This window comes from Silurus aristotelis, assembly GCF_946808225.1.
Source record: "Silurus aristotelis genome assembly, chromosome: 29".
Classification (NCBI taxonomy): Eukaryota; Metazoa; Chordata; class Actinopteri; order Siluriformes; family Siluridae; genus Silurus; species Silurus aristotelis.
The window spans coordinates 2,055,271-2,081,422 of record NC_139602.1 but is presented as its reverse complement, the minus strand read 5'-3'; the positions used below and the strand labels follow the sequence as shown (position 1 = coordinate 2,081,422).

Sequence of the window (26,152 nt, the reverse complement as noted above, 5' to 3'; positions counted from 1 at the left end):
CCAGACTCAAAAGGGGAACCCATCCTCATTTGGGTGACATCAAGATCATAAATCTTCAACAATACAGAACACTGGAGAGTGAGAACTAACATGAGTACTGAAGTATAAGATTATAAGTAATGTTCTTTCTACAGACTTATACAGTCTATATGGTTATAAAACTAGGAGCAACATTTGTGATCATCACAGATCCAGCATCAGCTTCTCCATGCCAGAGCCTTTAAACACTCCATGAGGTCCAATGTCAAAAAACTCCACACATGTAGCGGGATCCAATTGGCACTGGAACGTCCCTAGATGGTTCGGGATGATTGCGAGTTCGGCATCTACTTCTTCAAAGTGCCAGAACTGAGATAGAGTCACAGGTATTTCTTATAAATTGAGGCCTGAGTGACATAAAGCTTGTCAATAAATACACAGGCAAATGCAAGAGCAGTCAAAGCCTAGTCTTTATTGAACTGAGTAAATCGCAAATGTCAGGGGATGGAAAAACAGTAACGTAGAAAAAACAAGTCACCAACAAGATACAAGATTTGGGATATCAAGAAAGGAGAGGTTGCAGTGAACTTGTGAATGAACATCTCTTTAAAAGTGTGTGTGGGTGGCAATGAGCAGCTGCAATTAAAAGCTTGGAGAATTGGCGCCAAAGAGGTTTCTGTGTGGGTGAGTGTTTGGTGGGACTTTGTGTGGTCTGGGTGTTTGCGGCAGCAATTTTTGGTGGTTGCAGTGGTTGTTTAGGGGTTGACTGAGATTTGACAAACGTCCTCATGAAGCCTGTTTATTTGCCAGAGGAGGACAAGGCCAACAATGATAATGCAAGGAGTTTATAAACAGCAATGCCAGTAAAGATCAGAATCAGAAATCAGAAGACCATGTTAATTATAGTGCCTGTGAAAAAGTTTTCTAGGTTTTATAGTTTTATAGTTTATTTTGTTTCCAGGCAACAAACTCGGTCATGCAGCAATTTAAATCTGTGATTTAAATCTAGATTTATTTTGACCAAACAAAAAAAAAAAAAAAATATATATATATATATATATATATATATATATATATATGTCCAGATGTTTCTCTTTATTTTTAATAGGAAAACCAATGAAAAACAGTTTGTTTCTCCAAACATTCAGCTGAAATACTTTGTCGCATTTTAAAACTTGTCAGAGATCCTCTTCACTTGTTGGAGATTTCTTTCTGACCTTGGTCATCCCAGAGCAGTTCAATAGGATTTAGGTGCGGTGACTGAGCAGACCATTCTATGATAGATATCACTCCATCTGACTGCTCTATAAAGCTTACAGAGCTTGGACACACTCAGTCCAGATGGAATCTCTTGTAGTTGAAGTATGGAATGGTGGCCATGTTGGTTTATTATAAGTCTCCAACCTTTCCTGCGCCAAAACAACCCCAAACCGTCAAGCTTCCACCTCCATTTTTAACTGTGTGGGTGAGGCAGTCTGCTAACATCTTCTCTCCTGTTCTCTCTCTTACGTAACTTCTACTGTTGAAGACAAAAAATGTCACGGATTGAGAAGTTTCTTCCACTCTTCCTCTGTCCGATCTTGTCTGTTTTTGTTTTATGCTGTTTGTTGCATAGAAACAAAATGAACAGGCATGTGTTTCTTTAAAAAACTTTAGTGCTTCCACACTTTTGACAACCACTATATAAAGCTTCAATTCTTTCTTTATTTAATTACATGTTGACACTTCGTATAAGACAAGCCATATGTGTACCTTTTAATGAATGTGGGTTGCTGTGAGAAAACAGTGTGTTTGTGGTAATGAATAACTCAGCTGCCCTCTCAGGATCTGTTATTACTGCTAGAACGACACAACAGTCATGTTGATTCTGCTAAAGCATATTTACCAACTTTTTTTTTTTTACATGGAAAAGTTTCTTTTGGTCCTTTTTTACTTGAGGACCTGTAAATATCACACATATTTGAATGTAAATGTGGGTTGAAATGAATTATTCATTCTAATAATATATTCTAGACTTACTATATAGGCAAAAGTTGCCTAAGGGGGTGGGGGGCATGCTGGAACATGTTTGGAAAGTGTTTCAACCGTTTGGAAAAGAACCACATACGGCCGGAAAAGTCAGGTGTCCCAATAATTTAAACGATATAGTGTATAATGTTCCACATTCTTTCTTCAATATCTGAACGTAATGTGTGTCTGTTTCTGTTTGTTGTTGCATAATTAAAAAAGAACACTTCATCATATCGCATGTGTTGGTTTATATGTAAGAAAGATCGAACCGTGAACCGAATAGTTTTCCCATTGTTTTGATGTTTTCTCCTCACCAGGTCAACTATGGACATGCTCCAAATTTCGTTGTGGTGAGCAGAGGTTATCCAGTAGCCTTTGCTCTTGCGCTGCAGATTGCGATCAAAAAGGCGATTGTTGTACAAATTACTACAGCGTGTGTAAAGGTAAGAAAGATGACGATTCAATTATGCCCAAACTCTAATTTCACTTCTATGCATGTAGTTTGCACTTACCGTATTTTTCGGACTATAAGCCGCTACTTTTTTTTTTTTACGTTTTAAACCCCGCGGCTTAAACAAAGAAGCGGCTAATTTATAAATTTTTCCTGGGTTTTTCCCAGTTTCACAAACTTCATGCCAAAAAACTGAGCGACATAACATTAGACCAATGACATTTCCGAACGGTAACGAAAAAACGCACCTCAGCTGTGTTCTGAGCTGCACGGCATCGGGAGAAAAAACGCTTTTCTTAAACACACGACGATGCCAAAAGATAAACTCCCGAGAGAAATAGTTGTGAAAGGAAGGAGGAAGACAGTGAACAATGACTTTCTTGGTCGGCTACTGTTTAGATACAAGCCGTTGTAACGTGTTGAGTCTGGGTGAAGGGAGAGCTCGCTAACTCCAGTTGCAACAGAAATCATATAAGCAGAGACAGGTTTCCAAAACTCGTGCTTTTTTATTATTCTTGGCAACAGCGTTACGGGTTAGTCAAAGAAACTTAGAAATTAGCATCAGAAAATAATAAGGACATATTCCTCGGTCTTGCACACACGCAGTAATACCGGAAAATGCTGTGCCAGGCTATTCCCAAAATACCGCTATGCTCCTAAAGGAAGCGCAACATATTTCACCCATTACACCGTGTGTAACGTGTCTTTTGTTAAAGCCTGTGTAAAGTACATTAGTGTAGACAGGTTTATAGACAGCTTATATATGGGTGCGCTTTATAGTCTGGAAATTACAGTACTCCTTTTTTGTGCCGACTTTCCTTAAACTAACACAACTGTTCTTTATAATCATCCTGAAATAAATAAAGCACTTTTTTATATATGGTTAATGGTGTTATATCTGAAGTCCATTCAGCAATAATACAATAATATACCCATCCATGGCTGAGTCTCAACTCGCTGTAGTATTCAGTGTTTATATTGTCTAGTTTCAATTAGCTTTGAAGATCCAAACCAAAACTGGTTCTCAGACTGTCCAAGTCTATTTTGTGTACTTGGGTATGCTTTGCTAGTCTGAAATGATGTAAGATGTAAGAGAACTTTGAACAGGCTACTGTTTACAATATACATACTGCAAAGTCATCAGGAAAAGTTGATGAGTCTAGAGAAAGGGTCAACCACGGTAAATACAACGTTCAGACTGATCCCAACTATCTAACAAATAAAGTGAAGTAAACTAAAGAGCAGGCAGATGTAAGATTAGGGGATTAACCAGATTTTTCCATAGTACACCCACCATCATTTCTTTTATTAGAAAACCTCTATACAAACCTGTAGATTCATGCAGTTATCCGAACAGCCAGTAATGTGGCAGAATGCCTAAATTCATGCAGAGACAAGTCAAGAGCTTCAGCTAATGTTCACGTCCAACATCAGAATGAAAAAAAAAATTTTTTTTACTTTTATTGTATTGACATTTGGGACCAGACTTGCTTTCAAAAAAATCTGGTAGGATGGATTTTTCATACGCAACATCATGAAAGAATACTTGGATAATTGCATTAGATGTGTAGGGTGTTCCTATTAAAGTGGACGGTCTTCAGAGGACTAATTATCAGCTCATAGCTTTGACCATTTTGTGCAGGAGAAAAGGCATGGCTAGAGGACGAATGTGATGGTATCAAGACACCTCAGTGCCCTGGAAGGTATGGTGTACAATTAGTAATCATATTTCCTATGCATGGCAAATTTTTTCTACACTTTGCTCAACCAGATTTCTTCTTTTACAGTAAGTAAGTAAGTATATTTGCTTGTTTGAACATTGGAGAACTATTTGAGGTGAGATATCCTGGAAGCTCTTCACTGATTGCCTATTGGTTGGTTCGTATCAGTTGCAAATGTCAGAGAACCCTGAGAGTTTTCTGGTGTTTATAGAACCAAGTTACATTTCACCCTTTTTAACTGCCAATGATGGTATTAAAAACCTGGATACCCCCTACTACAAGGTGGTGAGGAACCCCTGTGGCTGACCATAATATTTTCTTTGATAACACCAATCGAGTAAAACACTTCATGTCTTTTCAAGTCAAGTCAAGAAGCTTTTATTGTCATTTCAACCATATATATCAGACGCATTACACAGTGAAATGAAACAACGTTCCTCCTGAACCCTGGTGCTACATGCAACAACAATCACAGAGAACAGAAAACACAGGGCTAAGGACTAGTAAGTGTCATCACCACATAAAGTGCTTGAGTGCAACCTGGTGCAATGGCGCAGATCATCGTTTATTGTGTTGTTGGGGTTGTTTCTGAGTTCCTTGAGTGTTCGGCGGTGGTACACAGGGACACCGGTTGCTCCGATGTCCATATGTTGCGTGAGGCGAGCTACAAAGTGAAAGTAGCACCATTTTGGTTCCAGGGCGGCTGCCGTGCCGCCATCTTGGACAGATCCAAGAGAGATGAGACAGATCTCATCTGAGACAGATGAAGAATTGGTTTGATGAATAGCTCAGACTTGAGCTATTGTGGTACATAGACTTCTTTTATGTACATATAGAAGACATTCGGCAGTTATAGTGAATTAACCATAAAAATGCGGTCACTCCGCAAGGCATTATCCAATCACTAGGTTATAGCAAAGGCATGCAAGTCTTTATTTGAGAAAGGCTTGTCATCTTCATCCGGTCAGGGTCAATGCCTTTTTCACTGATATTAGAATGTGTCATTGTTGATTGATCCTAGAGTTCAGCCTCAGATTTATAACCCACATCTTACAGCCCATAGTTCCAATGTCTTCAGGCAATAATCCCAGCATTCCCAGTAGCAGATGGATTGCATCCTGCTAGTGGTAGTTGTTGTATGTGACCCACTGTGGTGTCTATAAAAGTACTCATTGTTCAGATTCATTCGACATGAAATAGATGAACATCTTAAAGCTTTAAACCATAAAAGGATTCAGTCCCTCAAATCTATAGAGGGATTGAAGCTATCTGAACAAGAAAAGTTTTTTCAAAAGAGGCAATTCTTTCCAAGAGGGAAAAGGACTTCTTGGGTCAGAGTCTGAAGGTGGTGGGACTTTGAGTCTGGAGATTTCCGGGTCAGCTCTGGAACTGGAGATCATAACCCTGTGACAATGGTCATTAAAGGTATGTAGTCTCTGTTCAATAGGCACTATTGTGGCCATGAAGCATTCCACTGTATTCGGCTGTCTCTAGGTTGGGGTGGTTTGTACACAAGACCCCTTCCTGGATGCCTTTGAGTCTTTACCAGTGCAAAATGACTAAGCAAGCTGTTTCTGCTAATGTTGATAGCTTTGGTTGCAGGAACTGAAAGTTACAAATACAACCCAACTATCTTTAGCTCCGTGAAGTTTATGCTAACAAATAGGCTAGCAATTAACTGTGAAATGGACAAGTTACACTCATCACAGTTAGAGAATAAGGAAGAGGGAAAAGCAGAGAAGAAATTCTGCAGATTTAAGTACTGTTGCCCTCCCTGGTTGCGATATGGAAGACCTGGGGAGTGAGAATTGGCCATGAAAAATTAGGGGGTCTTCTAAATGGAGTCTTGACGAGGTTAACATTTAGAATGAAAAAAATTTATTTTGTGTCTTTTTCTTAAAGTTTACTTCAACTCTCAAGGTTCGCCAGAGAAACTTTACCTCAGACATTTTATTAGAAAATCCGGCAACAAACTATCACTGTTCTCTTCGTTTTTTATATCTAGCATTTTCATGGCTCTTGTGCCTCATAGTAGCACAGTGATACACTGGTTCTTTTGTTTCTCTTGCTGATTTCGAAACCAGTAAACAGCAACACAAATGTTCAAGCTTTCTAGCGCTTTTCACAATGGACATTGTCTCAAAGCAGTTTTACAGGATGTAAGAATTATAGAACACAAAATTTTAATATAAGTGAATTGTGTTTGTTTATCCCTGATGAGCAGCCTTGGGCGAATGTGCCAAGGAAACCCTTAGATAGTATGAGAAAGGAACCTTGAGAGGAACTAGACTAAAGAGGGAATGCATCCTCATTTTGGTGATATCAAAAGTGTGATTATGAATCTGAAAAACAATACAAAGCACCAGAGAGCACCGGAGTGTGTGATTATAAATAATGTCCTTTCTAATGTCTTATACATTCAGTTGACGTTGCGGACCCGGGAGCTACTGAGCAACTCAAAATAGCTCAACATCTGAGATCATCATAGATCCAACACCTCCATGCCAGAGCATTTAAATGTTCAAATAAGTCCAAACTCTATATATTCTTATATACCAATATTGCATTGGTGAGCGTAATGAAATCCTGATTGAATATATTTGTTGAGTGCCTAATTAATTTCAAATGTCACTGCAATCAAATATTGATGGTACACACCATTATATTGGCTTTCCTACTAGGCGTTAAAAAAAAAGAAAGAAAAGAAAGCAAAAGCTAATAGAACTAAAAGTTAAATGCTGAGGCTCTGCATTTTCTTTCCATTTCTGTTTATTTTTGTGTCTGTATTGACAAAAAAATTTATTCTAAGCTTATATCACACAGCATTTCAGATGACTGGTTGAAATATCGAAAGCATTTGGAAGACACGGGACTTCTTTCGTTCTTTTTCCATGCTGTGGTTTGCTCCGAGGTGTGATGGTTTCAGCTTTCAGCTGCTGGATTACACTGATATGTAATGCTTGGCATAACTTGGTGAATTATGTGACAGCCCCTTGGTCATGTTCATATATATATATATATATATATATATATATATATATATATATATATATATATATATATATATACAGTGAGGAAAATAAGTATTTGAACACCCTGCTATTTTGCAAGTTCTCCCACTTAGAAATCATGGAGGGGTCTGAAATTGTCATCGTAGGTGCATGTCCACTGTAAGAGACATAATCTAAAGAAAAAAATCCAGAAATCACAATATATGATTTTTAAACTATTTATTTGTATGATACAGCTGCAAATAAGTATTTGAACACCTGTCTATCAGCTAGAATTCTGACCCATAAAGACCTGTTAGTCTGCCTTTAAAATGTCCACCTCCACTACATTTATTATCCTAAACTAAATGCACCTGTTTGAGGTCGTTAGCTGCATCAAGACACCTGTCCACCCCATACGATCAGTAAGAATCCAACTACTAACATGGCCAAGACCAAAGAGCTGTCCAAAGACACTAGAGACAAAATTGTACACCGTCACAAGGCTGTTAAGGGCTACGGGGAAATTGCCAAGCAGCTTGGTGAAAAAAGGTCCACTGTTGGAGCAATCATTAGAAAAAGGAAGAAGCTAAACATGACAGTCAATCGCCTTCGGACTGGGGCTCCATGCAAGATCTTACCTCGTAGGGTCTCAATGATCCTTAGGAAGGTGAGAAAACTCCGTGTTTCTCAGCGACAGGCCTGAAACCTGACTGATCTAGAGAATATCTGTGTGGAGGAGTGGGCCAAAATCCCTCCTGCAGTGTGTGCAAACCTGGTGAAAAACTACAGGAAACGTTTGACCTCTGTAATAGCAAACAAAGGCTCCTGTACCAAATATTAACATTGACTTTCTCAGGTGTTCAAATACTTATTTGCAGCTGTATCATACAAATAAATAGTTAAAAAATCATATATTGTGATTTCTGGATTTTTTTTTTAGATTATGTCTCTCACAGTGGACATGCACCTACGATGACAATTTCAGACCCCTCTATGATTTCTAAGTGGGAGAACTTGCAAAATAGCAGGGTGTTCAAATACTTATTTTCCTCACTGTATATAGACTGGCACAGTTCGTGAAATGCATGTGGTTGTTTTATCTGTTGTAGATGTGTGTAAACTTGTACTGCACTATGAGTACTAAATCCAGAAATGCTAAAGATGCAAAAGAACCAATGTCTTGTGTAAAAGCCTTATATTCCTTATATAAAGCTGTGTGTATTCTAACTCACTGCTGGCAAAAAAATATTCTTTTGAAAGTCTCGCCCACCCTGTGATCAATTTCTGTCCTCATTAGAATTTCCATTACTGTAACAACCACAAAACCACAAACCAATTATAGAAAGGAATAACCGGCTGTACCCAGTCTCTTAGCATCAAAACCATTAAACTGAAATTGTTTTATTCTTCACTGTAAAAAAATATACAGCAGCAAATTGGCTTCATGTTACTCTTTTTTTTTTCCCAACAGTTTTTCCAAACCACCTCTAATTCTAATATCAATGGACGGCTTCAGAGCAGAGTACCTGACGTTTTTTGGAGGCCTACTTCCAACCATCAGCAAGCTAAGTGTGTTCATGGAAAGACTTTACGATTATAATTATAATTTTTTTTAATACTTGTCTAAATCTAAACCAGAAGACCTTTTATTACACTGTCTTTTCAGTAAAATGTGGAACTTCTACAAAGTATATGCGTTCCGCTTATCCTACAAAGACCTTCCCGAATCATTACACCATTGTAACCGTAAGTTGAGGACGTGTGTATGTTTACAAAATAGTACAAATTTGATAATGATCCTCTTATGTATATGTGTGTGTGTGTGTGTGTGTGTGTGTGTGTGTGTGTGTGTGTGTGTGTGTGTGTGTGTGTGTGTGTGTGTGTGTGTGTGTGTCTGTGTGTGTGTATATATATGTATATGTATATATAGATAAATGTATTTATTTTTGCCCACAGGGTCTCTATCCAGAGTCACATGGGGTCGTGGACAATAAGATGTATGACGTTACAAAAAATCTAAGTTTCACTTTGAAAGGAGATGAGAAGTTTAACCCTTTTTGGTACAGTGGTGAACCAGTAAGTACCTGCAAACCAGTACTTAAAAAAAAATCAACCTCCAGACAGAGGGACTGACATGGAGACAGACAGTGAGACAGCCAGCGAAAGAGATAGACAGGGAGGCAGCGAGACGGGCAGGGAGTCAAATGGATAGAGAGACTGACAGACTGTCACATAGACAGTGAGAGACAGGCAGGGAGACAGACAGCAAAACAGATAAGGAGGCAGACAGACAGAAAAGCAGACATACAAACAGATAGACAGACAGGGGAAGACATGGAAAAGGACAGGGATACTGAAAGACAGGGAGGAAGGCAGATGGAGAGACAGACATGGGAGAGAGTCTGAACCAAATATGGCTTGAAAAGTCCCAGTACATTTGTTAATATAGTTTATATCTAGACATAAAAAGGTCCCCTGGTGGTCTAGTGGTTAAGTGCAGCGCTCTCACCGCTGCGACCCGGGTTCGATCCCCGGTCAGAGAACCATCCCCAGCCACTCTTAGTGCCGGTCCCAAGCCCGGATAAATGGGGAGGGTTGCGTTAGGAAGGGCATCCAGCGTAAAACATGTGCCAAATCAAAAGTGCGGAGGATCCGCTGTGGCGACCCCTAACGGGAGAAGCCGAAAGAAAGAAAGAAAGAAAGAATCTAGACAGAAAAAGGTTTGAGTTTCCAAGCCACAAGCTTTAGTCAGTGATTCGGGAAAGCGCTCTGGAAGAATTCTTCCACACACATATTCACAGACTTCCACATCTGCTTGTCTTCAAATGCTTTCTGCTTTTTTTTGCTGTTCACTAATTTAACAGTGTAAAGGGGGATTGTTTGCACTGGCTCTGGAATTGTTTTTCCCATTGGCCCTTTCTGAAACACCATCACGGTTCAAACGTGGGAAAAGATTCCCAGGAATCCAGCAAGTCCGATGTGTTTCTCTCTGAAAGCTTTTCTCTTGAGCCTGTGATGTATTCTCATACTTTAGCAACAGTAGAAGAAAAAAAAAGATAAATGGCACATTTATTCTGTTGAAACGTAGGGCGGATTTCCACCTTGTTCCAACTTTTTGGGAAGCACATGTGGAAAAGGCAGGTGTCCCAATACTTTTTGGGGAAGAAAAAAAAATCGTTTTACATCGGTATTTGCCTAATTAGGCACACAACACATGAACACACTTAGCTTACTTGACTTTGTGTGTTTGAGTGGACTTGGGTGAAAAATGAAGCCAGACTGTCTCATGGGCCCTCTAGTGGCTGTCTGGGGTACAGCATTTTTCTCACGCCCACTCCCACGTTAATAAAAAGACACAGCTCTCAACAGCGGGCATGACACAGGGGCATGTCTATCTTTAATGCCTCTTGCGTCCCCGAAAGGTTTTTCCACACATTTTATCTCCCAAATCTTGTATTTGTCCATGCGTCTTATATGCAACACCAAGACATAGACTTTATGCCTTGTTTTTGAACCACAAAGAAGGAAACTGGAAAACTCAGAGGGAGACCCAAGTGCAAATAAAAGTAAGATAGAAACCCAAAACTCAGGGTTAAACCAAGGTCACAGAAGCTGTGAGGCAGCAGATCCAAATATACACTTCTTCTTCTTCTTCTTCTTTCGGCTGCTCCCATTAGGGGTCGCCACAGCGGATCATCCGTCTCCATACCACCCTGTCCTCTATATCTGCCTCTTTTACACCAACTACCTGCATGTCTTCCCTCACCACATCCATGAACCTCCTCCTTGGCCTTCCTCTTTTCCTCCTACCTGGTGGCTCCATCTTCAGCATTTTTCTACCAATATAATTCATGTCCCTTCTCTGCACATGTCCAAACCATCTCAATCTCGCCTCCCTCACCTTGTCACCAAAACATCCTACATGTGCTGTCCCTCTAATAAACTCATTTCTAATCTTGTCCATCCTCGTCACTCCCAACGAAAACCTCAACATCTTCAGCTCTGCTACCTCCAGCTCCACCTCCTGTTTTTTACTCAATGCCACTGTCTCTAATCCATACAACATCGCAGGTCTCACCACAGTCCTATAAACTTTCCCTTTCATTCTTGCAGATACTCTTCTATCACAAATCACTCCTGTCACTCTTCTCCACCCACTCCACCCTGCCTGCACTCTTTTCTTTACTTCCCTAACACACTCTCCATTACTTTGCACTGTTGACCCCAGGTACCTGAACTCCTCCACCTTCTCCACCTCTTCTCCCTGCAACCGCATCACTCCACTGCCCTCCCTCTCATTCACACACATGTACTCTGTCTTACTCCTACTGACTTTCATTCCCCTTCTCTCCAGCGCATATCTTCACCTCTCCAGGCTCTTCTCAACCTGCTCTCTACTCTCACCACAAATCACAATATCATCTGCAAACATCATAGTCCAGGGAGACTCCTGTCTGACCTCGTCCGTCAACCTGTCCATCACCACTGCAAACAGGAAAGGGCTCAGGGCCGATCCTTGATGCAGTCCAACCTTCACCCTGAACCAGTCTGTCGTACCTACTGCACACTTTACTGCCGTCACACTGTCCTCATACATGTCCTGCACCACCCTCACATACTTCTCTGACACACCTGACTTCCTCATACAATACCACAACTCCTCTCTCGGCACCCTGTCGTACGCTTTCTCTAAATCCACAAATACACAATGCAGCTCCTTCTGTCCTTCTCTATACTTCTCCATCAACATCCTCAAAGCAAATAAGGCATCTGTGGTGCTCTTCCTCGGCATGAAACCATACTGTTGCTCACAGATGGTCACCTCTTCTCTCAGCCTGGCTTCCACTACTCTTTCCCATAACTTCATGGTGTGACTGATCAACTTAATTCCCCTGTATTTACTGCAGGTCTGCACATCTCCCTTATGCTTAAAGATTGGTACCAGCACACTCCTTCTCCATTCCTCAGGCATCCTCTCCCCTTCCAGAATCCTGTTAAACAATCTGGTTAAAAACTCCACTGCTATCTCTCCTAAACATCTCCACGCTTCTACCGGTATGTCATCTGGTCCAACCGACTTTCCATTCTTCATCCTCTTAATCGCTGCTCTCACTTCCTCCTTACTAATCCTATCTACATCCTGCTTTACCAACTCCACATCCTCCAACCTTCTCTCTCTCTGATTTTCCTCATTCATCAGGTGCTCAAAATACTCCCTCCATCTTCTCAACACACTCTCCTCATTAGTCAACACATTTCCCTCTCCATCCTTTACTGCTCTAACTTGCAGTACATCCTTCCCAGCTCGGTCCCTCTGCTTGGCCAATCGGTATAAATCCTTTTCTCCTTCCTTAGTGTCCAACCTCTTATACAGTTCCTCATATGCCTTTTCCTTGGATTTCGCCACATCCCTTTTAACCTGCTGCCGCATCTCCTTGTACTCCTGCCTACTCTTCTCATCACTCTGTCGATCCCACTTCTGTTTTGCCAATCTCTTTCCCCTAATGCTCTCCTGCACTTCCTCATTCCACCACCACGTCTCCTTGTCTTGCTTTCTATTTCCAGATGTCACACCAAGTACTTTTCTAGCTGCCTCCCTCATCACTCCTGCAGTAGTTGCCCAATCATCCGGCACCTCTTCACCACCACCAAGCCCCTGTCTGACCTCTTCCCTGAACCTCACACTACACTCTTCCTCCTTCAGTTTCCACCATCTTATTCTTCTTTCAAACCTTACTTTCCTCCTCTTCTTCTTCGCCTCCAAAACCATCCTACAGACCACCATCCGATGCTGTCTAGCTACACTGTCCCCCGCCAACACCTTACAGTCTCCAATCTCCTTCAGGTTGCATCTCCTACACAGAAGATAATCCACCTGTGTGCACCTTCCTCCACTCTTATACGTCACCCTATGATCCTCCTTCTTCTTAAAATACGTGTTCACCACTGCCATTTCCATCCTTTTAGCAAAATCTACCACCATCTGCCCTTCCACATTCCTCTCCTTAAAACCATACCTACCCATCACCTCCTCATCACCTCTGTTCCCTTCACCTACATGCCCATTAAAGTCTGCCCCAATCACCAATCGTTCTTTTCTAGGTACACCATCTACCACTTCATCTAATTCACTCCAGAATCTTTCTTTCTCCTCCATCTCACAGCCAACTTGTGGAGCATAGGCACTGATGACATTTATCATCATCCCTTCAACTTCCACCTTCACGATCATCACCCTATCAGAAACTCTCTTCACCTCCACTACACTCTTACTGTACGCTTCCTTCAGAATCACCCCTACACCATTTCTCTTCCCATCCACACCATGATAAAACAGTTTAAACCCACCTCCAATGTTCCTGGCCTTACTCCCTTTCCACTTGGTCTCCTGAACACACAACACATCTACCTTTCTCCTCTCCATCATATCAGCTATCTCTCTCCCTTTACCCGTCATAGTACCAACATTTAAAGTACCAACCCGAACCTCTACTCTCCTACACTGCTCCTTTTCCTGCCGTCTCTGTAGACGCCTTCCTCCTCTCCTTCTCCTCCTTCGGCCAACAGTAGCCCCATTTTCCACCGGTACCCTGTCGGCTAACGATACCTGTGGCGGTCGTTGTTAACCCGGGCCTCGACCGATCCGGTATGAAATTCTCATTTGTGATCCGCATATTTGATTTGGCACATGTTTTACGCTGGATGCCCTTCCTAACGCAACCCTCCCCATTTACCCGGGCTTGGGACCGGCACTAAAAGTACACTGGCTTGTGCCCCCCTAATGGCTGGGTTAGATCCAAATATACACTATATGGACAAAAGTGATTGACTTTCACAGCCATATGTGGTTCTTGGCAAAACTATTCCCAAAGATTCGGTGGCACACAATTGTATAGGACGTCTCTGGATGCTGTAGCATGAAATTTTGCCTTGAACTAAGAGACCCAAACCTGTTCCAGCATGACAATTTTCCCTGTGCACAAACCAGCTCCATAAACATATACTTTATATGGGTTGTAGTGGAAGATCTTAAGTGGCCTGCTATAGTGTTTTGACCCTATTAAACACGTGTGATGAATTAGAACACGTATTTTTGTTTTTCATGTCAATAAATTATCTTTATTCATCTTTTTCATCTCTTTTTTAGGTGTGGCTTACTGCCATGAACAACCAGCTTAAATCTGGAACGTTCTTCTGGCCTGGATCAGATGTAGCTATTCAAGGGCAGTATCCAAATTTTCATAAGAAGTACAATAGGTAAGTAATTCATGTATATATATTTATTATTATTATTATTTTTTATATTAAATGTCTTTATCGACCATCGTAGTAGTGTGTGTGTGTGTGTGTGTGTGTGTGTGTGTGTGTGTGTGTGTGTGTGTGTGTGTTTTTTTTATTTCTAATATACTGTAAGTAAAAAGTTTGGGGACACCATGAGCCTTGTTTTTATATTTTTTTAAAGAAGAAATATTTACATATAGTGACTTTTTTGTAGCAAATAGAATACAGAAGGGTGTCCAGAATGATGTTTTGTATCTTGTCTTTAAGACTGTTCATGGTGTCATGGTGCCCCTGGTTTTACCCAAACCCTTGACAGGCAGTTTATAGGTATAATTAAAAAGAAAACAATTACAAAAGCATAAAACTCTTTCCCATTTTCGTTGATACTACAGAAGTATTTCGTTTGAGAAGAGAGTGATGACCATTTTTGAATGGTTGAATTTGCCACAAAGAGAAAGGTATTTGTGTGTTTTTCTTTCTTTCTTTCTTTCTTTAATTTTTTTACCATTTAAAAAGAATAACGCATGCCCAGACTGCCATCGAGCTCCACATATATACGTACATATACTTACATATATGTAAGTATAGAAATATTCTGTGTGTGTGAGTTTGATTCGCAGAGAGAAAGAGAAAAGAAAGCACAGACTCTCTAAAAGTGTTGAAGTTCTAAACCTTTTATTCTCTGCTTCCGTAGACCAGACTTTTACACTTTATATTTGGAAGAGCCTGATAGATCTGGACATGAATATGGACCAATAAGCAGTGAGGTATGCTTTTAGTGGATATTATTATTAGTAGTAGTAGTAGTAGAAGTAGGAGTAGTAGTAGGAGTAGTATTATAACCACATGATGAGCCCAATTTTATGCATAGTCAATTAGTATAGAAAAAAAAAATCTCAGTATAGTACTTACATTCAGTCCCTATTTCCTTTCAGGACTGATTGTAAGTACTATACTGAGATTTTTTTTTTCCAAGGAGTTGAAAATACGGGATGAAATCATTTCCAGTATTTTGTTTGGAAAATACACTATATTCCTAAAAGTATTGGGTCACCAGGTCATTGATACGGTGTGCGATTTTAGAGCATTGCATCCCAATTTGCTTTTAATTCCCTCCACTCTTCTGGGAAGCTGTTCCACTAGACTTTGGAGTGTGTTTATGGATATTTGTGTTCCTGTAAACCAGATTTTGAAGGAGCTCACTTTGTGCACAGGGGCATTGCCATGCTAGAACAGGTTTGGGTTTCCGAGTTCAAGTGAATGCAAAATGTTATTATAGCGCGCCTCAAGACGTCCTGTACAAGTGAGTGCCTCCAGTTTTGTTGTAAGAGTTTGGAAAAGAATCACATATAGCAGGAAAGGACAGGTGACCCAATACTTTTGGAAATATAGTGTATAAGCAAAGTCCCAGTCTTGCTTGTATCAACTATTTTTTCAGACTGGCTGCGTTTTTTTAAAAATGCCACGTATTTTGCCTTGTCAACATCATTAAGTTCCTGCACAATATGGTGGTGAAGAACGGCCTGGGGTTAAGCATTAAAATGGTGTAAGGCCTCACACCTAGTAATAGATTACCCCTTTAGACCACGATCACTTCCCAGTATTGATGATTTCAAGCTTTCGGAGATGCTTGCAGCCCAAAACTGATTGAATATGTCAAACTAGCGCTTAATTTTCTTCGAACATCAAAATTTCTGCTGCTCCAAATCACACCCAGAGATAAAGTAGTGCCATTGGATTGCATTCAATTGTACGAGTTTGAATAAGCAGCGCATTCATTTGGATTGAACTGACTCCAAAAACTGTGTTCAACACAACAATTAATTTTCAGCCAATCACAGTCCAGTATTCAGACTGACCAGTTTATAAACCAGAAATGTGTATCATTACTTGTAGGTGATCAAGGCTCTGTTGAGGGTCGACCGTATTTTGCAGCTGGTGATGGATGGACTCAAGCAGCGAAGACTCCTAAAATGTGTCAACCTGGTTCTGCTGTCAGATCATGGTACTTTCGTTGGTGCCTCTTGATCTTTTTTCATCCTCTTTTTATTTGGAGGCTGATCCTCAAAATCCTCAAAAATTATGATCCTTAAAATCGTATTCCAGTCTCTTATTTCAATCACAGGAATGGAGGAAGCTTCTTGCGCGAAAGCTGCATACGTCTCGTCCTACCAGGACGATGTCGATGATTTCATAGTCATCCAGGGTCCTGCGGCACGAATCCGACCCAAACGCATTCCGGAAGATTTTTTCACTTGTAGGTCCAAAACGTATGCATAAATGTGTATATGTGTGTTTCTGTGTGTCCTGACATCCATTAAACGTGTCATTAGTCGCATGAGTGTATTCGCACCTACATTAGTGGACATTTGATACTTCATTTGGATACTTGGATACTTGGCTTTTTGGATACTTCATAGCCTGTTTCTACATTCATTTTCTTTCCCATTTCATCTCTGTTTTGTCCCACGCCAGTCAAGTACGAAGAGCTAGTGAAGAATCTGTCGGTAGGAATCTTCTTAGTATGGACATTTAGCTGTATGTTAAGCGTTTATTTCAGTTTCTTTTCGCTGTCTTTTCTACATTAATGCGTCTTTTATATTTATTTCTTCCCCCCCAATGTGTTTGAAGTGCAGAGCTCAAGATCAGCCCATGAAGCCTTATCTAAAAGAGCACCTTCCTAAGCGACTCCATTTCGCTAACAATGTGCGGATCGAAAGAGCACATCTCTATATGAAGTCTCAGTGGCAAGCAGCCCTGTAAGTATTTACATTTATTTTTGAGATCACATATACGAAAAAAAACAAGTTCCCTGGTGGTCTAGTGGTTAGGATGCGGCGCTCTCACCGCTGCGGCCCGGGTTCGATCCCCGGTCAGGGAACCGACCCCAGCCATTAGGGTTGCACAAGCCTTAGTGTCGGTCCCAAGCCCGGATAAATGGGAAAGGTTGCCTTAGGAAGGACATCCAGCATAAAAAAACGTGCCAAATCACACACGCGGATGATCCGCTGTGGCGACCCCTGATAGGAGAAGCCGAAAGAAAGTTTATATACGAAATAATAGTGCTCTATATGGACAAACGTTTGTGAACATTATCCCCATTTGCTTGTATAATGGCCTCCACTCTTTTGGGGAAAAGTTCCACTAGATTTGTGAACCACAAGAGCGTTAGTAAAGTCAGGAACTGGTGTCGGTGAGGTGAAGTGGCCAAAGGTGTTCAATAAGGTTGAACACCTCAAGATCTTCCACTCCAACCTATTGAGCTAGCTTTGTGCGGAACAGGTTTGGGTCTCCTAGTTCAAGTAAAGAGAACATTTCATACAAACAGTTTGGGAAAGAAGTGCATATGGGTCGAAATGTCAGATGTCCCAATGCGTTTTGTTTATAGAGTGTATAAGTTATAAAAAAAATAAAATAAAAAAAGTGTATTGTGACTGTTCTTATTGAACACAATAATAATAACAAAAAAAATTTGGTTAAATTGGTTAATTAAGTAACTGGAAAGGGGATAGGGGTTGATAGGGGGCATTTACTATTTCACACAGGGGTCGTTGATGTTCAGACGTTGCGCGTGTGTGTTGCTGCTGTTCGCCAAGAATGCAAAAGTCAATCCATGTTAATTACAGTGGGTCGCTGATTGTCCTGTATTGTCTTATTGTCCTCTGTTTTTTTTCCCCCTAGCAAGCCAAGTGAAATCAAGTACTGCAAGGGTGGGTTCCACGGTTCCGATAACACCTTCACAAGCATGCAGGTCCGTGTTCTATTTACTGAATGTTGACCCATAACTCTTCATCATGTACCGTGACATTGCTTGCTTCCTGATCTGTGTTGATACATTCTTTACACTCCATGTATTGGTCGCTGATAAGACCTACACCCAGCATGACAATGCCCATGTGCTCAAAGCTAGCTTCATGAAGATATGCATTATATCGGTTGAAGTGGAATATCTTGATTGGCCTGCTATAGAGCTTTGACCTAAGCCTATTGAACAAAATTAATTGGAACGCTGACTCAGCAGAAGAGTAGCTTCCTTAACTACATGATTAACTGACTGATCAGTACTAAAGCCTTTGTAGCTAAATTAGCATAAATCTCCATAAGGAGGGGCCATCCGATGTTGTTATCTCCACAAAACCACAAATCTTCACAAAATCTAGTGGAACATCTTTCCAGAAGAACTAAATATGGAATGGGATGTTCAAAAATAAGCATATCCGAATCTTATATTTATTTTTTAAAATATAAATTGTACAATTTAAACAATCATATTTCGAATATTTTAATATTTTAATCTTCGAGTTTTAGATTGACCAGCACAGGATTTAATAAAGAACTGTCCATATTTTCATCATATGACATTCGTAATATTTCCTTTCATTATTTTCAGGCCATTTTCATAGGATACGGACCTGGAATAAAGTCCAGCACAACGGTCGCTCCATTCGAAAACATTGAAGTGTATAACCTCCTGTGTGGTAAGTGATGATATGTGAATTGCAACATCATCCAGCCACCATATTTTCTCTGTAATACCAGTGTGATCTGGCTTTTTGGAAGGCCGTGAAGGTGTTGTATATTCCACTATCACATTCCTTCAGGTTTCTTTCCTCCTTTCTTTGCTAGCGTTTAAAGATCCGTCAGGAACCTGCTCTTTTTTACCTCAGCAACCCTGAGCCTTAACCATAACTTTTATCACCATTGTGTGGATAAAAACATGCTTTTGAATCCCATCACATGTCAAATCTTCTGTCAGATGGGTTACAACAGCAGAAGCCCACATTGGGTTCCACTTCTCTTCAACAGCAACGGCAATTTTTACAGCAAAATTGGATCACCCATGTGGAAATAAATTGCAATCAGTGAAACTGAAGGTAATTGTGTAATATCTCCAGTACAGCTGAGTCTTTGACTTCATTTAGATTTGTTGGAAATCCCACCTGCTCCTAACAATGGCACTCATGGGAGTCTCAACCATCTACTAAAAAACCCACCTCATCATCCAGTCCATCCTCCTGAGATCTCTTCAGCCACTATCTGTTCCTCCGATGCTCTCTCTCCAACGGATGACCGCGGCTGCTCCTGCAAGCTCCGCAACAAATCTGAGGTCAGTACAACAAAAAGATCAGAGTACAACACTTGTACGATAAAACAGTTGTACCTCATAGAGAGCATGTGGAAATCATGTACATTATATGTACAAAAGTATTGGGATGCCTGACTTTTCCAGCCATACGTGGTTCTTCAACGCAAAGTTGGAGGCACACAATTGTGAAGATGTCTTTGGATACAGTTGCATTAAATGTTCCCATTCACTTGCACTAGGACATCCAACTTGTTCCAGCATGATAAAGCCCCTGTGCACAAAGCCAGGTCCATGAAGATATGCTTTACATAGGTTGGATGTGTGTGAAAGATCTTGAGTGGCCTACTATAGCGCTCAAACCCTATCGAAACAACACCCAAGGCATTCCGAGTGTGAGACAAATCAAAATTTCAATTTCTTTTTAGAAGCTATTGACATCATGTCCTCTGGGCTAAAGAGGATAGGGACTATTCGAGTTGATATCTCCACAAAACTTAGTGGAACATGTTTAAATGAAGGGAAAATTCCATGCATAGCTGGAAAAATCCGGAGTCCCAGCACTTTTGTAGTTTATGTTGTTTATTTGGAAAGTCATAATTTTATTTTATTTCAAGAGAATATCATTTTTTTTCAGTTATCAGTTGGTATACGTGTAAATGAATTGTACAGAAGTGTAAATGCATGTGCTTAAAATGATATCCGGATTAAAGACCCATGAAAAGGAGCTGTTGGGACAGGGTTTAAAATTCTAAATCGTTTACTTCGTTACAGATAAAAGAGCTCAACCGCCATCTGAATAGCTCAAGTACGTCAATTTCGACAGCTCAGCATCTCCACCTGCCATACGGAGTCCCACGAGTTCTTCAAGAAAAAGCAGACTACTGCATACTTCAGCACTCGTCCTACGTCAGCGGATACAGCAAAGACATCCTCATGCCTCTATGGGTTGCATATAGTCTAAAACCACTGGTGAGACATTTTTTGTTTTTTCCCAAAAGCGTTATCAATCTCTCCCCTGCGGTCTCAAAAGTATTAGGACAGCTGCTTTTTCCATCCATATGCACCAAACTTACTACACCCAGTTTGTTACTACAAACTCAGAGGCAGACAACTGTATAGGACGCCAGTATTATATCTTTCCCTTCAGTTGAACTGGGAGACCCAAACCTGTTCTGCTATGACAATACCCCTGTGCACAAAACCAGCTCATGAAGATATTCTGTATACGGTTTTGAGTGGAAGATCTGGAGTGAACTCAACCCTATTGAACACCCTATTTAAAATAAATTGGAGCACACCCCAGGTCTAACCATAGATCTGTACCTGATTTTAACTTACTCATAAAGAACATATTCATTTTTAATCACCGCATTGTCTGTGTAAAGCTGCTTTGAGACAATGTTCATTGTTAAAAGCGCTATACAAATAAAAATGAATTGAATTGAATTGAATTTTACAATCTATTTTCTCAACAAACACAAATTTCCACAACTACACAACTAAAATCTGCAAACCGAACCAAACCAAATCAAGCTTTTCAATTGAGTTCTCTCCCAAAATGTATGTTAACTTCATCATCTATTTCTCAGTCTGCCATCAAACCTCTAGGTTCCTCCCAGGAAGAGTGTATTCGGGCCGACTTTCGTATTCCGCCCAAAGCGAGTCAGTCCTGTGACACCTACAAGAACAACCGCACCGTAACATATGGATTCCTCCATCCTCCTGGTAAAGTCACACCTGATTACTTCTAATAAAAATACATATAGAATTGAATGTCTATTATTTGACTTTAAGTATTAAATAAGCCTTGAATTATCCTCCAGTTCTGGCGGTGAACGGAACCGAATTGGATTCACTGATCACGAGTAACATGGCACCAATGTTTCCGATCTTCAAAGGTAATTTTCAAAGGCATTTTAAGGACACAAATGATCCAAAAGCGAGATCCGATTGTGGATTTTCCAGCCTTTACATGGGTTACACTGGAAGATCTTGATTGGCTTGCTGTGGCGCTCAAACCCAATTTAACACTTTTGGGAAGAATTAGAACACACCCCAGGCCTCCTCACCTCACCTACATCACTACCTGAAATTACTAACTCCCTCTGGCTGAATGAGCAGAACTCTCCACAAAATCTAGTGGAACATCTTCCCAGAAGAGTGGAAGATATTAGAACAGCAAATAACAGCTCCTGGTGTCCACAAATGTTTGGCCATATAATTGTAGAGCAAATGTGATGCTCAAAAATTTTCACATTTCTGGATTTTGGTTTTCTCAATATTTTTTTCTGTTTGTCACTTGTTTCCAGGTATTTGGGATTATTTTCACAGTGTTCTCCTGGTAAAATATTCCAGGACTCTTGGCGGTATCAACGTGATGAGTGGGCCGATATTCGATAAAGACTTCAATGGAGTCTACGATGAAGTCACGAAAGGAAAGACAGAGTGTGTTATCTTTCAATGTTTAACCTTACGGGGACCCATGGGCTAATTTTTATGGGGACCGTTGGGGTCAAATTCCAATGATCCGGTCTTTTTTTCTTGTTTGTCTGTACCAGGTCCGAGACACCGATTCCCACTCATTACTTCGTGATCCTTACAAGTTGCAAGAACGCATCTCTGGCTTTGCAGAATTGCCACAACCTCCTCGAAACAGTTTCTTTCATCCTCCCTCACCGTCCAGACAACCTCGAGACCTGTCATGTGAGTGTTGTGATGGCAACACTATTAACTATTATCGTATTTTCCGGACTATAAGCCGCTACTTTTTTCCCGCGCTTTGAACCCCGCGGCTTAAACAATGAAGCGGCTAATTTATGGATTTTTCCTGGGTGTTTCCCGGTTTCACAAACTTCCTGCCATCAAAAAACTGAACCCCATAACATTAGACCAATGAAATTGCTGAACAGGTTCAGGTGAACCAATGAAACTCTTTATATTAAATCAGATGCGCTCCCACTGAATCGGGCCGCACCACATCATAAATATGGATGATGTTCCTCTGACGTTTGACCTGCCGCTTACTCGGACTGTCTACAGAAAATGTGAATCATTCGTCACGCTGAAAACAACCGGCCATGAAAACACACTTCACCTGTGTTCTGAGCTGCACGGCGTCGGGAGAAAAGATTCACCAATGGTGATTTTTAAACGCACGACGATGCCAAAAGAAAAACTCTCGAGAGAAATAGTTGTGAAAGGAAGGAGGAAGACAGTGAACAATGACTTTCTTGGTAGGCTACTGTTTAGATACAAGCCGTGTAACAGACACCGTCTTTCATTAAAGCCTGTGTAAAGTTCATTAGTTTCAGTGTAGACACCTGCAGCTTATAGACAGGTGCGGCTTATTTATGTTCAAAAATATACATCTTTGTAAAATTCAGTGGGTGCGGCTTATATATGGGTGCGTTTAATAGTCCGGAAATTACGGTGATTATACAAGGTGGTAATCCAGGGCTACGACTGCAGGATGTGGAGTTGAATGACGGCCTGAAATCCTTTGATTATCCCCTTATATCATTGTCCCGTCCCAGCATTGATGATTCATTGATGTTTTCAGCGCAAAACTAACTGGATGGATTAAAATAACACTTTTATATTGCGTTTTTATTACTTATTTTAAATGAGGCTTGCTAGAGCTTGAATTCTGCGTCTCCGAATCACACCCAGAGATAAAGTAGTGCCATAAGATTATCTTTATTTGGATTGGTTCTGATTGGAAAATCACCATATTCACCATATCAGGTGCGTCACGGTAGAACTGATCCCAGAATATCTCTCTTTCTGAGACTGGTGTTTATGAAAATGCGTTGACGTGATTTGCGGCAAACAGAATTGTTGGACTTTGCACTATTGCTTCCTGAAATTTAACTTCTGGTTCTTTCTTCTTGTTCATGCGTCTTGCTTTTATACAGAATGGCAGCGAATATTCCTGGGTTCAGGACTGGACTCGGCTTCACGTGGCGCGCATCCGAGACGTCGAACTTCTCACTGGATTGAGTTTTTATGATCTTTTACCCATCGAGGACGCATTACAGCTTAAAACCTTTTTGAAAACTTTTTAGGTGCTTCACAGAAAAGAGCGCCGCGATCTTGTGATGTAACGTCCGGTCTGAATATGAATCTACTGTATATATATTATATATTATATAATCTTGATACCAAAGAAACTCAGATTGAGTTCATACTCCTGTTTTATATATATTTGAAAAATATAATATTTTTTAAGTTTATATTCTTTTTTAAATAAAGAGAACAAATCCTAGCTGTGTTTGTATTTACATGTGGATTTATGATGTATCAGTGTGTATTTAATTTATCGAATTCGTTGTTGATCTCAATAAAAAAATGACACAATCTAAGAAGTTATTCTGATTATTTTGTGGGATTTTCAGCATTTATTACCTGAATGAACACGGGATTGAGATGAATACAGTGAATATTATAAACACCCTGGATTTATCATGTTTTAGTTCAAAGGTTCATTGTAATGAAGGCGTGTGATGCTGATGCGGAGGCTGGTGTTTAACAGTCTGTGCTGTTTGTCCAAAGAAATTCACCGTCATCACGACGGTGCGAGGCTTTAGGATGCAATGGTGACTGTACTTTTACAACTACGTGGCTGAAAGTTTGTGGACACCCGACCGTAAGATTGGTATGTGCGTCTTTTTTTGAACATTCCACATTTCATCCAACGTTTAAGTATCACTCTTCTGGAAAGGTGTTTTATCTGTCTGGTTTTAGTGTCTAATCTCATATTGTTTTTGTTTTTTTTATCAGAAGCAGAATTGTACTAAGAAATATATATTTTAAAACTTGTTTCTTGTGGGTTTTTTTTTTTCTTTTTTGCTTTCATCCTGCACTTGGTGAAATAAATGTAAATAAAATATAGTTAATCATTATATATATATATATATATATATATATATATATATATATATATATATATATATATATATATATATATATATATATATATTATTTTTTTTTTATAATTAATAGTAGATACAATTATTTATATATATATATATATATATATATATATATATATATATATATATATATATATATATATATATATATATATATATATATATATATATATATTAGAATAATTATGCAAACATGCAAACAACAACAACAATAATAGTAATAATCATAATAAAAATAAGGCTAATAATAATTTGCAATAGCGTTAAAGGATGGAAATGGCAGTGGTGAACACGTATTTTAAGAAGAAGGAGGATCATAGGGTGACGTATAAGAGTGGAGGAAGGTGCACACAGGTGGATTATCTTCTGTGTAGGAGATGCAACCTGAAGGAGATTGGAGACTGTAAGGTGTTGGCGGGGGACAGTGTAGCTAGACAGCATCGGATAGTGGTCTGTAGGATGGTTTTGGAGGCGAAGAAGAAGAGGAGGAAAGTAAGGTTTGAAAGAAGAATAAGATGGTGGAAACTGAAGGAGGAAGAGTGTAGTGTGAGGTTCAGGAAAGAGGTCAGACAGGGGCTTGGTGGTGGTGAAGAGGTGCCGGATGATTGGGCAATTACTGCAGGAGTGATGAGGGAGGCAGCTAGAAAAGTACTTGGTGTGACATCTGGAAATAGAAAGCAAGACAAGGAGACGTGGTGGTGGAATGAGGAAGTGCAGGAGAGCATTAGGGGAAAGAGATTGGCAAAACAGAAGTGGGATCGACAGAGTGATGAGAAGAGTAGGCAGGAGTACAAGGAGATGCGGCAGCAGGTTAAAAGGGATGTGGCGAAAGCCAAGGAAAAGGCATATGAGGAACTGTATAAGAGGTTGGACACTAAGGAAGGAGAAAAGGATTTATACCGATTGGCCAAGCAGAGGGACCGAGCTGGGAAGGATGTACTGCAAGTTAGAGCAATAAAGGATGGAGAGGGAAATGTGTTGACTAGTGAGGAGAGTGTGTTGAGAAGATGGAGGGAGTATTTTGAGCAGCTGATGAATGAGGAAAATCAGAGAGAGAGAAGGTTGGAGGATGTGGAGTTGGTGAAGCAGGATGTAGATAGGATTAGTAAGGAGGAAGTGAGAGCAGCGATTAAGAGGATGAAGAATGGAAAGTCGGTTGGACCAGATGACATACCGGTAGAAGCGTGGAGATGTTTAGGAGAGATGGCAGTGGAGTTTTTAACCAGATTGTTTAACAGGATTCTGGAAGGGGAGAGGATGCCTGAGGAATGGAGAAGGAGTGTGCTGGTACCAATCTTTAAGCATAAGGGAGATGTGCAGACCTGCAGTAACTACAGGGGAATTAAGTTGATCAGTCACACCATGAAGTTATGGGAAAGAGTAGTGGAAGCCAGGCTGAGAGAAGAGGTGACCATCTGTGAGCAACAGTATGGTTTCATGCCGAGGAAGAGCACCACAGATGCCTTATTTGCTTTGAGGATGTTGATGGAGAAGTATAGAGAAGGACAGAAGGAGCTGCATTGTGTATTTGTGGATTTAGAGAAAGCGTACGACAGGGTGCCAAGAGAGGAGTTGTGGTATTGTATGAGGAAGTCAGGTGTGTCAGAGAAGTATGTGAGGGTGGTGCAGGACATGTATGAGGACAGTGTGACGGCAGTAAAGTGTGCAGTAGGTACGACAGACTGGTTCAGGGTGAAGGT

The 26,152-nt window shown here is 40.3% G+C and overlaps 1 protein-coding gene and 1 long non-coding RNA gene across 2 annotated transcripts in view; one reads left to right on the top strand and one right to left on the bottom strand.

Annotated features, from left to right (window-relative positions):
• enpp1 (ectonucleotide pyrophosphatase/phosphodiesterase 1) overlaps nucleotides 1-23,877 on the top strand; it is a 32,116-nt gene extending 8,239 nt beyond the window's left edge. Inside the window, exons 4-24 of the mRNA XM_083535745.1 lie at nucleotides 2,307-2,432; nucleotides 4,083-4,143; nucleotides 8,626-8,723; nucleotides 8,821-8,900; nucleotides 9,111-9,230; nucleotides 14,302-14,411; nucleotides 14,828-14,893; nucleotides 15,130-15,202; nucleotides 16,332-16,440; nucleotides 16,561-16,692; nucleotides 16,911-16,942; nucleotides 17,067-17,194; nucleotides 18,117-18,186; nucleotides 18,826-18,913; nucleotides 19,358-19,542; nucleotides 20,293-20,490; nucleotides 21,111-21,246; nucleotides 21,345-21,419; nucleotides 21,831-21,966; nucleotides 22,080-22,224; nucleotides 23,436-23,877. Of these exons, the coding sequence (XP_083391871.1) occupies nucleotides 2,307-2,432; nucleotides 4,083-4,143; nucleotides 8,626-8,723; nucleotides 8,821-8,900; nucleotides 9,111-9,230; nucleotides 14,302-14,411; nucleotides 14,828-14,893; nucleotides 15,130-15,202; nucleotides 16,332-16,440; nucleotides 16,561-16,692; nucleotides 16,911-16,942; nucleotides 17,067-17,194; nucleotides 18,117-18,186; nucleotides 18,826-18,913; nucleotides 19,358-19,542; nucleotides 20,293-20,490; nucleotides 21,111-21,246; nucleotides 21,345-21,419; nucleotides 21,831-21,966; nucleotides 22,080-22,224; nucleotides 23,436-23,585 (2,318 nt within the window). The 3' untranslated portion in view covers nucleotides 23,586-23,877. The remainder of the gene's footprint in view (nucleotides 1-2,306; nucleotides 2,433-4,082; nucleotides 4,144-8,625; nucleotides 8,724-8,820; nucleotides 8,901-9,110; nucleotides 9,231-14,301; nucleotides 14,412-14,827; nucleotides 14,894-15,129; nucleotides 15,203-16,331; nucleotides 16,441-16,560; nucleotides 16,693-16,910; nucleotides 16,943-17,066; nucleotides 17,195-18,116; nucleotides 18,187-18,825; nucleotides 18,914-19,357; nucleotides 19,543-20,292; nucleotides 20,491-21,110; nucleotides 21,247-21,344; nucleotides 21,420-21,830; nucleotides 21,967-22,079; nucleotides 22,225-23,435) is intronic.
• On the bottom strand, nucleotides 20,522-21,104 carry LOC310722925. Its single transcript, XR_014532546.1, has 2 exons — nucleotides 20,979-21,104; nucleotides 20,522-20,854 (listed from the first exon to the last, which is right to left on the bottom strand). It is a non-coding gene; the product is annotated as an uncharacterized lncRNA (long non-coding RNA).
• Nucleotides 23,878-26,152: the final 2,275 nt, after the last annotated feature.